Source organism: Pyrgilauda ruficollis, unplaced genomic scaffold, assembly GCF_017590135.1.
Source record: "Pyrgilauda ruficollis isolate IOZ18807 unplaced genomic scaffold, ASM1759013v1 scaffold232, whole genome shotgun sequence".
Taxonomy (NCBI): domain Eukaryota; kingdom Metazoa; phylum Chordata; class Aves; order Passeriformes; family Passeridae; genus Pyrgilauda; species Pyrgilauda ruficollis.
The window spans coordinates 119162-131843 of NW_024522762.1; the positions used below are offsets into that span (position 1 = coordinate 119162).

Here is a 12682-nt window from a genome sequence, read left to right on the forward strand (position 1 = left end):
CTCCTCCTGGATATGCAACCCAGATCATCAAATATCTTGGCAATTCAGGTTAATCTTTAAATTCTAGAAGGAACCATGGCATGAAAACAACTTTCAAGACCTCACCAGATCTGCTGCAGCCACATTATTAAGATGAGAATTTATTATTAAAGCTAATAATTACAATGTTTCAAACACTTTTCCTTTTTAAATTTACTCCAAATTATATTTAGAAATTGAATAGTGCCTGATGACATGCCAAACTGCATGAGGCAGGGGGAAAAAAATCCCTACAGTGCAAATTCTTGGCAAGCAAGTCCTTGCTTCAATTTCAAGAAGCACTCTTTGACACCAGAAGCACACAAGTTGGAAATAGCTACTCCAACTGTAACTCTTTGTAATACATCACCTGAGAGAAAAAGTGTACCTGTGAATCATGAATGAGTGTTAAAAAGAACAGCCATTAGGCTGTTAACTGACTTAAAACACTCAGAGTGGTAATTTGTCACTTGTGAAACACTTATCTAAGAGTCAAGAAAATAAAAGTTTAAAGTTAGGTTTAATTATCCTTATTGGAACATGGCAGGCCACAGAAAATTATCTTGGGGATTTTTTTTCACCATTTACATTACAAAGAGCAGAATAATCATGTTAAATGTAACATATGAAGAGATATAGACGATTTGCAGCATTATAAAATTCAAAAGGTGTTGATAACACAAGATTGTCTTCCAATAGCTAACAATAGACTCAAAGCAAAGAGCAAGCTGCCACTAAGAGCTTTTCTGCAGAAAGACCTCCACAAGCAAAATCCAGCCACACCTCATGTCAGAAACAACAAGAAACACAACTGGGTAATTTATGGCCAATCTTCACAAGAGATGTCATGATGAATAGAACTGACATGGTGAAAAGAGATACTTCTGCAAATGTTAGGAGTCAGAAAAGAAAAAAGTAGCTTATTTTCATATCAGAGAGAAAAGCCATGAGGCAGGGCAACTACTTGGTAATGTAGATAAAATATATATAAAGAATTCAAAAAAGTGTTCACAAGAAGTATTAAAGCATTTAGACAGCCCTGTCTTGTCAATTAAATAGCTCTTTAAGGTGTTTGGGTGTAAATTATTTGGACATGTCACTCAGCCTAACTTTGCACCCACTAATCCATCTGAGGTCACCATAGGGAAAAAAAAAATCATCTTTCTAGAGTCTGCAGACAGTCAGTGGTGAATGACATATTTTCTCTCAAAGTAACAGCAGACCTTCCTCTGTCCAAAAGCTACCATGAGACAAGTAGAATAAACAATCAGGGCAAGCCCCAACCCCTCGCCCGTGCCACCAAAACAGCACAGAAGCAATGTCAGCATCCTACAAGTCTGGTAAAGAAATGATACTGATTAGTCTAAAAGGAACTACTTCAGTTTGCTCACCTTCTGTGTATTTCATAAAATCACAAAATATGCTGAATTGCAAGGGACACATTAGGAACATTGAGTCCAACTCCTGGCCCTGCACAGGTGTCCTGGGGTGACTGAACACTGGAAAAAGGGTAAGGCTCCAGAACAGCTGCAGTACATCAATGACATCATTGTGTGGGGGAACATGGCAGCAGAAATGCTCTAGAAAGGAGAGAAAATCATCCAGATTCTCCTAAAAGCTGGTTTTGCCATCAAGAAGAGCAAAGTCAAGGGACCTGCTCGAGAGATCCAGTTCCTGGGGGTAAAGTGGCAAGATGGATGGCATCAAAATCCCACTGAGGTCATCAACAAGACCACTGTGATGTCTCCAACAAGCAGCAAGAAGGAAACACAAGCTTTCCCAGGTGCCATAGGTTTTTGGAGAATGCACATTCCTGAGTACAGCCAGATTGTGACCCTCTCCACTTGGTCAACCACAAGAACAGTTTCCAGTGGGGCCCTGAGCAGCAACAAGCCTTTGCTCAGATCAAACAGAAGATCGCTCATGCAATAGCCCTTGGCTCAGTCAGGACAGGACCAGATATGAAGAACATGCTCTACTCTGCAGCCGGGAGCCATGGTCTGTCCTGGAGCCTTTGGCAGAAGGTGCCTGGTGAGACTCGAGGTCAACCACTAGGATATTGGAGTCGAAGCTACAGAGGGTCTGAAGCCAACACAGAAAGAAATTTTAGCAGCCTATGAAGGAGTCCAAGCTGCCTCAGAGGTGACTGGCACTGCAGCACAACTCCTCCTGGCATCCTGACTACCAGTGCTGGGTTGGATGTTCATTGTAAAGGTTCCCTCTACCCACCATGCCACATGGAGCAAGTGAATTGCTCTCATCACACAGCACACCCATCCTGGAAGACTGAATCGCCCTGGGATTTTGGAGAGAATTACAAATTGGCCAGAAGGTGAAAACTTTGGTGTCACTGACAAAGAACAAGAGACACGTGCTGAAGAAGCTCTACCATACAACCAACTGCCAGCAGAAGAAACACATTACATTCTTTTTACTGATGGTTCTTTTTGCATTGTAGGGATGAAACAAAAGTGGAAAGCAGCCAGATGGAGCCCAACACAAGAGGCTGCAGATGCTACTGAAGGAGAAGGTGGATCAAGTCAGCTGCTGAACTCAAAGCCATTCAACTGGCCCTAGACATTGCTGAAAGTGAGAAGTGGCCAAAGCTCTACCTCTGCACTGCATGGTAACCAATGCTCTGTGGGGTTTGCTGGAAAGGTTAATTGGCAGTGCAGGCAAAAACCAATTTGGGCTGCTGAAGAGTGGAAAGACATTGCTACCAGGGCAGAGAAACTGTGCAAATCAGTCATATATCTATATGCCTATATCCCCAAGAGTCAAGCTAATGAGGAGCACCAAAACAATCAGCAGGTAGACCAGACTGCAAAGATAGAGGTATTAAAGACAGACTTAGATTGGCAGCACAAGGGGGAGTAGTTCTAGCTCAATGGGGTCATGATGCCTCAGGCCATCAGGGCAGAGATGCCACCTATAAGAGGGCACGAGACAGAGGGGTGGATTTAACCATGGACAGTATATCTCAGGTTATCCATGACTGTGAGATGTGTGCTGCCATCAAACAGCCCAAGAGGGTGAAGCCCCTATGGTATGGTGGGCGGTGGTCCAAGTACAAGTATGAGGAAGCCTGGCAGACTGACTACATCACACTGCCCCCGGCATGCCAAGGCAAGTGCCACGTGCTCACAATGGTAGAAGCCACCACAAGATGGTTGTGGTGCAAACCTACCCTGTGCCTCACGCCCATAACACCATCCTGGGCCTTGAAAAGCAGGTCCTGTGGAGACATGGTACCCCTGAGAGGATTGAGTCAGACAATGGGACTCATTTCAAGAATAGCCTTATAAGCACCTGGGCTAGGGAGCATGGCATTGAGTAGGTGTACTATATCCCCTACCCTGCACCAGCTGCAGGCAAAGTGGAGAGGTACAATGGACTTTTAAAAACCACCTTGAAAGCATTGGGTGTGGGATCTTTCAAAAACTGGGAGCAGCATCTAGCAAAGGCCACCTGGTTAGTTGACACCCGAGGCTTCATTAACCAAGCAGGTCCTGCCTAATCTTAACCCCTCCCCCTGCATACAGTAGACAGTGGTGCATGTCAGAGGTTTGTTAGGAAAGACAGTTTGGATCAATTCTGCCTTGAGTACAGACAAACCCCTTTGTGGGATTGTCTTCGCTCAGGGACCAGGTTACACATGGTAGATAATGCATAAAGATGGAACAATACAACACGTACCTCAGGGAGATCTGACTGTTGGATGAGAACTATGCGTAAATATCACTGTCTGCTGAATGTCACTGTCATTGTATATAGCTGTATACTGTGTATATGTGTATATAAATGTATGTGTGTGTTGAGTTAGAATACATACTAGCTTTGGTAGTAAGCAGACGATATGGGGATAAGGGGTGAAACGTCCTGAGGTGACTTTATGATGCCTGTATTCCTATTAGTCTGTTTAGCCCAGAAATAAATTCTGCACCATGAAGATTGGTTCCAAGAGCGAAGGGGGGGGGGCGGGGAGAAGAAACACAGAGTTTGTTATCAGAAATTGCACTTGCTCCCCCACATCCTTCTCCTGGACTGTGCTGTCTGCAGCACGGACAGAGCTTTCCTTTGCTTTTAGTTAGTTTTTAGCTCACTGAGGCAGACAAGTTCCCTGAACTCTGGTTTTTCTTTTTCCTGGAACTGTTTAAACCTGCTCTCACCTGAACACCAGAAGAGCACCGGCAGCTCACACCTGTGGCCCACCAGAGAAAGGAGAGAAAATCATCCAGATTCTCCTAAAAGCTGGTTTTGCCATCAAGAAGAGCAAAGTCAAGGGACCTGCTCGAGAGATCCAGTTCCTGGGGGTAAAGTGGCAAGATGGATGGCATCAAAATCCCACTGAGGTCATCAACAAGACCACTGTGATGTCTCCAACAAGCAGCAAGAAGGAAACACAAGCTTTCCCAGGTGCCATAGGTTTTTGGAGAATGCACATTCCTGAGTACCACTGAGGCAGACAAGTTCCCTGAACTCTGGTTTTTCTTTTTCCTGGAACTGTTTAAACCTGCTCTCACCTGAACACCAGAAGAGCACCGGCAGCTCACACCTGTGGCCCACCAGGCCGGGCCTGGGCCACAGCATTTCCAGCACCGGAGGGACTGATAGGAGACTGATTGAGCTGAGCTACAGCCCACGATGGGGACTTTCTGAGTTTGTCATCTCTTCAGAGCGGCAAGAGGTTTTATTGTTTAATATTGTTCAATTTTTTGTGCTGGTGAATGCTTTGCCTGTTAAATAAACAGATCTACTTTTCTCCAAGGAAATATTTTCATGACCAGTTGGGGAGGGGCTGCTTGAATCTGCTTTCTAGAGGAACCTCTTTGGAGGTTTTCTCCCAAGTTTGCCCTTAACTGGGACAACAGGGCACCCCAAAAAGGCCATCATGTGACAGAGCATTGTCCAAACACTTCTTGAACTCAGGCGTGGTGCTGTGACCACTGCCCTGAGAAACTCTGTGTGCTCAATCTCCCTCTGGGTGGAAAACCTTTTCCTGGTATCCAGCCTAAACCTACCCTGACTCAGCTCCATGCTGTTTCCTCATGCTCTCTCACTGGTCATGAGTGTGGTGCAGACTGGTACCTGCTTCTCATGAGGAGGCTGAAGACTCCCCTCATGAGGAGGTTGAAGACTGCATTGAGGTCTCCCCTCAGTCTCCTCCAGGCTGAACAAACCGAGTGCCCTCAGCAGCTCCTCACACAGCTTCCCCTCTAGACCCTTCCCCATCCTTGTGGCCCTTCTTTGGACACTTCTCTATTAGCTTAATGTCTTTTATACTGAGGTGCCCAAAACTGCCCCCAGAACTCAAGGTGAGGCTGCTTCAGTGCAGAGCAGAGAGACACAATCCCTCCCCTCACCCAGTTGGCCTGATGCCCCTAAGGACATGGTTGGCCCTCCTGGCTCCAGGGCACTGCTGACTCAGATCCAACTTGCCATCAACCAGAACCCCCCAGGTCCCTCCCTGCACCACCACTCTCTAGCCTCTAATTAATTTAAGGCAGTTACATACAGTAAACATGTTATGATTGTGAACTGTATGCTCAGCAATTTCATAAAGCCAAGTAGGTTGCAGACACCTCCTGAAAGGAAAATGTGAACACAACCATCAAATTTTAGCCCTGAGAAAAATTTGTATCACCTTTCAGCCACTGAAAAGATTACGTAATTCATTCCCCACACAAGGGGAGCCTGTTGTCTTAAAAATGCAGCTTCAGCAGTAAGTTACAGACAAGCAAATTACTAGTTGTGTTTTAGCCACAAGTTAATGAAAAAAGCATTCCAGTTCCCATAAATATACAGGACCAACAGGAAGGTGCTAGCCCTCTTCGGTATTCTAGCTGGATTGTCTTAAAACTGACACTTCACACATCTGGCAGTGAAGTACCAAAGACTCCAAAGAAAGTTTCTAAGAACATTTAGTAACTACTTTATACATTAGTACCAATAACAATTGTCCTTACCAGTCTAAACCCCTGGTTTTCAATAATCACCTCACAATGAAGTCCCCTTTATTACAATGTCACTAAATCTTTGCAGTGAAGTCGATCAAACTTCACACACCTAGGGAGAAGCTACTCTCTCCTCCTCTTCATTAGCTCCACACTTATCAACTTATCTCCCACTATGACAGGCAATGCCAAGACCAGGATCTGTTCCTAGGAAACTTCACAGTACAAACTTCTTCAGAAAGTGGCACTAGGACTATGCCATCTTTTAGCCCCCTTCTATGCAGCAGAGGACCCCCTTAAACCAACAACCTTCCCTTGTCAAGATACAGCTGGTCATCACTCCAATATGAAGAGGTAGGGGAGCAGTTTCACTGACTCACTAGAAACAAAGACAAGTGGATGAAAAATATTTGAGGAACAATAAGAATGGAAAAAAATGAAGTAATTATTAGAGGGGATGCTTGTAGCTTTGAAGAAATGCATCAGAAAGATCATCCATTAAAATAGTTCAAAATTGCAAAGGACATTGGTAGAATGGTTACCTGGAGGCAGTACTGACAGCTCAGCAGTGATTTAAGACATTCAGTAGTTCAAGAGAGACATCAGAACCTAGAAGGTAAAGATAACTAATATACTGTTGGAAACAGAAACACCAATCAATGAATTTAAAGATGGGCGTCATGGTAAAAGTTACAGGTTAAAAGAGCTTTATATTGGTAAGAGGAGAGGACACAAGCCACACAAATCTCAGCACTTTTCAAGGCCAGGAAAAGGTTTGTTGCAGTAATCAAACAGATAAAAATCTTGAGTTTCATCTCCATGAACAGACAATAAAAGCTGTCTGTCCACTGGACTGTTTAAACAAACCAAACTAAAACAGTCTGCAAGAATGACTGAAACCTCATTCTAGGTACTTGTGTCGACTATGTGCCAAAGAATAATCAGCCTCACACCTAAGAACAAAGTATGATTGAGACAGCACTGTTGTACAGATCAATCAAGATTCAGGAACGTTAAGAACTTCGCTGTAATCACGCTTTTTTGTGAACATGAACATTGAGCTATCAAATGCTATAAACAATAGAAGATCAATATGAAGCAGAAGGTCAAAGAATTATCGGCACCAAAATAGTTACTTCACATATTTAGATGAAAATACCTGAGCACAAGGAAGTAAAGCATTCACCTAAATAATGGAAAAATAAAACTAACTGATGTGTTTAAGAATGAGAATAAAACAGAGAATAAAACCTGAGAAGATCCTTGCCATGACAGAGACTGCAAATAAGCCAAGTAGAAAGACTACAGAATTCTCTGAGTTTCAGCAGAAATATGCGAATTCCAGGAAGTGCATGTATTTCCACTGTTATACAAAGAACATACACCTCAAAAATGGCACTGAAAGGAACAGTCAATGATATTAGAATGAGGAGACAACAGTTCCAAAGCAAGCTTATCTTACTTCATCTGAGGAAAGCTTGTATCACATTCTTATTGCAAGAAGAAACAGAACAGCAACAGATGAAGGTGACAACTCTGGAAAGATAGGTGAGTATAAACTAAAGAGGTTTACAGGTGAGGTAAGTCTCTGGAGCCAGGAATGGATCATAAGGATGGGATCACACTCCCCCTTGCCATTCCAGACAGCCTACAAGACCCTGCAGAAAAAGAGAAGTAGAGCTAGTAACACACGACAAGTCATCATCAAAAGATGTAATAAATCTTGGTAAACTGTTGAGCTTAATGTTCCCCAGCAGAAAGAGGAGGTAAAGTGAGGGGCTTGCATGACTTAAGATAGCTATTGCCAAGCTTCTGGTTCTAAGAGAACAAAAGAACCCATTAAAATTTATTATAAGGTCATTATAATGGCATTATATAAATTAAGTACAGACGTTAAGTTTCTCACAAATAGTCATTACAGATTTGGCTACTACTATTCTTGAGACCACTTATCATGCCTCCTCAGGCACTGACAACTCACCTTGAGTCTAGAAGCCAACAGCCCAAGACATGCCACATCACAGGATTTTTTAACTTAAGTGTAACTGTATTTTTAGCTGTTCATAGGCTTCATCTTCAAAGGCTGAACCTACAATATTTATTTGCTTCCTGTTGTTTAACGTTAATATCAGAACAGTAACTGCCATTGACACAGAGTTCCAAAGTAAGAAACAGTCCTGAAAGAAGGGGCCTCACACACACTTTCGTTCATCTCCCTCTGGGCATTTCTTTTCCTCTTCCATTAGCTGAGAGGAATGATGAGAGACAACAGAGACAGCTGGGCAAACTGGCTTTTGCCAAAACACTGAGAGACAGATGTCATTTCCAAAGGCAAAATATAGATACCCACTGCCACCTAAACACCACTATACACACCTTGGGGCAGAATACCCAAACACTGCAGTATTGCAGTCCAGGTTCTTCTAATGCTCTTCAGAAAAAAATGAAGCCACTTTACTAGCCCACCTCTAATGCTTTCAGCTCAAAAAGATATAATGCATCTACTACGATACCCTGCCTTGTTTTACAAAGCCCTTAAATCAATCCTTGAACTAAAGAAAGGATTAACATGAGTGTAAGCAAAGGAAAGATTTACAGTGGTACGAAAGCTGTGGACAATAACTTCAAAAAGCAACTGGACAAGGCGGGGCACAAAGCGGCTCAGAGCCGGAGCCAAGACACAGCGCTCGTTACCGCGCTCCAGGGGCCGTGCCCAGTGCCGGGCCCGCTGTCCGCGTTCAGGGAGCACCAGCCCCGGGCCACCGGCCCCAGCAGTCGCCGCACCGCGAGCCCGGAGCCACCAACCCGAGGGAGGCACCTAAGGACGAAGGCCCCAGCCTGGCTTCGTCCGCCCGCGCCTCGCGGACAGCGCGGTGGCCCGGCCAAGGCGCTCCCTTTGTCCGGCCGCTCGCCCCACTGGAACCGGGACGGCCGCAGGGAGGTGGCGCTCCCGGAGCGGCCCCTGAACGCGGATCGCAGGGCCAGGCCGAGCCGGGCTAGACTAGGCTCACGGCAGCGCAAGGCCGCTATGGGCTACAGTAGCGACGCCTGCAACTCCCGCCTACCTTCGTTCGCCAGGTCCGCCATTTTACTTCCTCAGCCGCGCCCACAATGCATCGCGCGGCCGGACGACGCCGCTCACCGCGGGCCCCGCGCGGCGCGCACGCCCCGATTTACGGCCGCTCCGGGACGGCGCCGCGCGTGCGCGGAGGGCGGGGCCGTGCCTCCGGGTCGGGGGCGGTGCGCGGTGCCATGTTGGTTCCCAATCGGTTCCGCAGCTCCGGGCGGGCGGTCTGGGCAGCGTCCCCGTGGGCCGACTCGTTATGGGGCTCCCGTTGGCCCATCGCTCCCTGTGGCCCGCGCACCGTGTGTACCGCGGCGGTCGGAGCGGGGCCAGTTGCCCGCGCGTCTCCGTCCCGTGCGCGGCCTTGCCCTCTGCACCTCTTCCCGTGGCTGCGGAGCCCGGGCGGGCAGGCCGTGAGCTGCTCTTGGTGCCACGTCCTGCGCTCAACAGCGCTGGCACAGGGGGCAGAAACTGAGCAATTAATGATTCTCATCTTACCCCTAGTGGTTGCTTCAGGGTTCATTTAACAACGGCATGCGCAGTGCCCTTCATTTGGCTACATCCCTCACAAGCTATCACGCTAGCATAAGGCAGAATCCAAGGGCCAGGCTCCTGATTCCTTTTGTAAGTACCATGCATTGAAACCATCTGGTTTGCCTGCTAGGAGAATTGTCCATCAGGAATATAAAAGGAAAACTGACAAAACTTGTTATGAATAAATGAATGGCACTAATAAAAAGGAAAAAAAAACAGAATCATCACAGAATTGTTTGGGTTCTAAGGAACCTTAAAGCCTATCTCATTCCCCTCACTTCCACAGACAGGGACACTGTTCTCTAGACCAGTTAGCTCCATGCCACATCCAACCTGACCTTGAACACCCAGGGATGGGTCAACCACATCTCTGGGTAAGCTGTGCCAGGGCTTCACTGGTCTACCAGCCAAGAATTTCTTGGCAATATCCCACCTAACCCTGCCCTCTTGCAGTGGGAAGCCATTCCCCCTTGTCCTGTCATTCTAGACTCCTGTCCAAAGTCTCTCCAGCTTTCCTGAAGGCCCTTTAGGTACTGGAACAGGATCTAAGGTCTCTCCAGAGCCTTCTCTTCTCCAGGTGAACACCCCCAGCTCTCCCAGCCTGTCCCCAGAGCAGAGGGGCTCCAGCCCTTGGAGCATCTTGTGGCCTCCTCTGGACTTGCTTCAGCAGCTCCACATCCTCCTGTGGTTCCCCAGGGCTGGACGCAGCTCTTCGGGTGGGATATCACCTGAGTGGGGCAGAGGGCAGAATCCCCTCTTGCCCATGCTAGGCAATGAACCCAGCACAGGGTGGGTTTCTGTGTGCCAGTGGCCGGGGCATGTTTGGCTTCTTATCCACCTGCACGTACAAGTCCTTCTCCCCAGGCCTTTTCTCAATCCTTTCTCTTCTCAGCCTGTGTTTATTCTTGGGATTGTCCTGACACGTGCAGGATTTGCACTTGGCCTTGTAGAAGTTCATAAGTTCCACCTCTCCAGCCTGTCCAGGTCTTTCTGTATGGTATCCCTTCCTTCCAGCATGTTAACCACACCACACAGGATACCTATTTTTAAATACAAAAAACCTATCTGTAAGTAAATGTCCATCTTCAGCATATTATGGAATATTTCCATAGATCAGGCAATACTCTTTGGAGTTTTGTGATTGCTAGTGCAAGATGCAGTATCAGTTTAATTTGCAAGACAGTGGGCAGAGGAAATCCACGTGTTTTCTAAAGCATGTTAGGGACAAACTCTTACCTCACTTGCTAGACAAGCCATCTAGTTCAAGTGGACACCCAGCTGTATCTGGTATTCATGACCAAGAGAGGTTTGTTAAGGACTTCCTCCAAGCACAAGAACAGTCTGTCCCAGGAATCAGAGGAGTAAGGAAGAGTGTTGGGAGACAAACTTGGTAAACATAGAACTTGTGAATGAACACAAAAAAAATTATACATGGGACAGAAGCAAGGACAGACTACTGAAGTGGAATATAGGAATATTTCTTCAGCATGCAGAGATGGTATGAGGAAATCCAAAGGTCAACTAGTGTTGACACTGCCAAGGGACTTCAAAAGCTTTCCTGGTCATACTTTCCACCAAGTCAGTTTCACCAAGCTCAGGTCTCTGAGCTTTGAGACAGGATTCAGAGACAAGATCTAGTCAAAAATCTCTTGAGAAGTCTCAGCCCACCTGAGTCCATGGGATCCAGAGGGCTGTGTGGGAGGGGGCTGAAAGCTGGCTGATGTTACTGAACAGACACTTTCCATCAGCTTTAAAAGATCCTGGAGATCAGTGAAGACCAGTCTGCATTCCAGGGGGCACTTTAAGCAGCAGGAGGCTCTGTTTAACCTCTCACTCTCCAGCTACCAAGGCAGAAGAAAAATACCATTAAGAGTCTTGCTTTTCACCTGAGATGGGTCCTGTCATGCTTCCCTGTTTTAAATAAACTTACCACTAGTCAATAAGCTACATGGTCCTCAACAAGTCATCCCTGTTTTCCCTGAGGGTAGAGCTCCAGCCATGGAATCTACAGATATCTGGGGCTGCAGCATTTTTCATTTGATCCCAGATGACTTAAAGCTGATTTTAGCATATCCTCTGATCATGACCTGAGACTTTGAATAGCTTTGCAAGATTTTTTTTATTTTATGCATGTCTACTGGGAGCTTACAGGGCTGGACATTAGTGCTGGAAGCTGCATGATGTCCACATGGCAGCCTGAGTCTGTGTGTGGTTCTAGACCTTGTCTGTGCCTTTTCCCTGGAGAACATTCGTTGCAGACAATTTGCAGAGAATTTAGCCAAAAGAATTAGCATGTTTCTATTCACACAAGAACGGTAATTTTCAGGAATATACAGCATGGCTGACTTAGCTCCAGTCTTCATGGAATTAAGTTCCTTTCCCAAAGCAGACATGTCCTACAAACTGAGCCAAACACTAGTCTTGAAAAGTGAGAGTCAGAGCAATTACTTATTATGTGTCTAAAAAACAACAATTACTTAAGTACTTATTCTGATACAGATATCCATTACAGAAAATTTCATTTTAGAACACTAAAACCTATTAAACCTATAAGAAACTGTGAACATGCTTTTATAATGAAAATGTTGGGCAACTTTAATTATAGGAATTGCTGTCCTGTGCTTCTCTAATGAATATGTGGTACCAGCATAGTGAGTGATGTGACCTATTTAAGGGGAGTGTTTTAGAAATAATGTACCTCAGAAAGCTGCAAACACTGAAGAACCAGCAGGTCACAGTGTATTCTCTATTCATGTTCTAATTAGAGCCCATACTTCTCAGAATCATTAACATAAGAGAGGAAAATTAACAGTTTTATCCTAACAGTATTGGGAGGTTTCTGATTGTGATTTAATTTACCTTCAAGTAAATCTGTAGTAATACCAGGATTAATGTGATTCTGCAATTTATTATTTCAATAAAAAGTAAACTCCACCTACACCAACTTCACAGTTCTTGTGACTTTTAGAAATTAATTACAAGAGTTATCTCTACCCTATGAGCTTGTCAACTTGCTGATATAACTAGAATCTATTTTGGGTGCATGCCATTAAGATACTATAAATGCCATACTTTCTGATTAGTACTATTGTTAGGTCAGTATTTCTAAGGG

General features: G+C 45.4%; 1 protein-coding gene across 3 annotated transcripts in view; it reads right to left on the minus strand.

Moving 5' to 3' along the window:
• The window catches only part of RANBP3 (RAN binding protein 3), a 53352-nt gene extending 44189 nt beyond the window's left edge, over positions 1–9163 (minus strand). For all 3 annotated transcript variants that reach the window (XM_041469402.1, XM_041469401.1, XM_041469400.1), the window contains exon 1: positions 9038–9163. In XM_041469402.1, the coding sequence (XP_041325336.1) occupies positions 9038–9059 (22 nt within the window). In that variant the 5' untranslated portion in view covers positions 9060–9163. The remainder of the gene's footprint in view (positions 1–9037) is intronic.
• Between the last annotated feature and the right edge of the window lie 3519 nt (positions 9164–12682).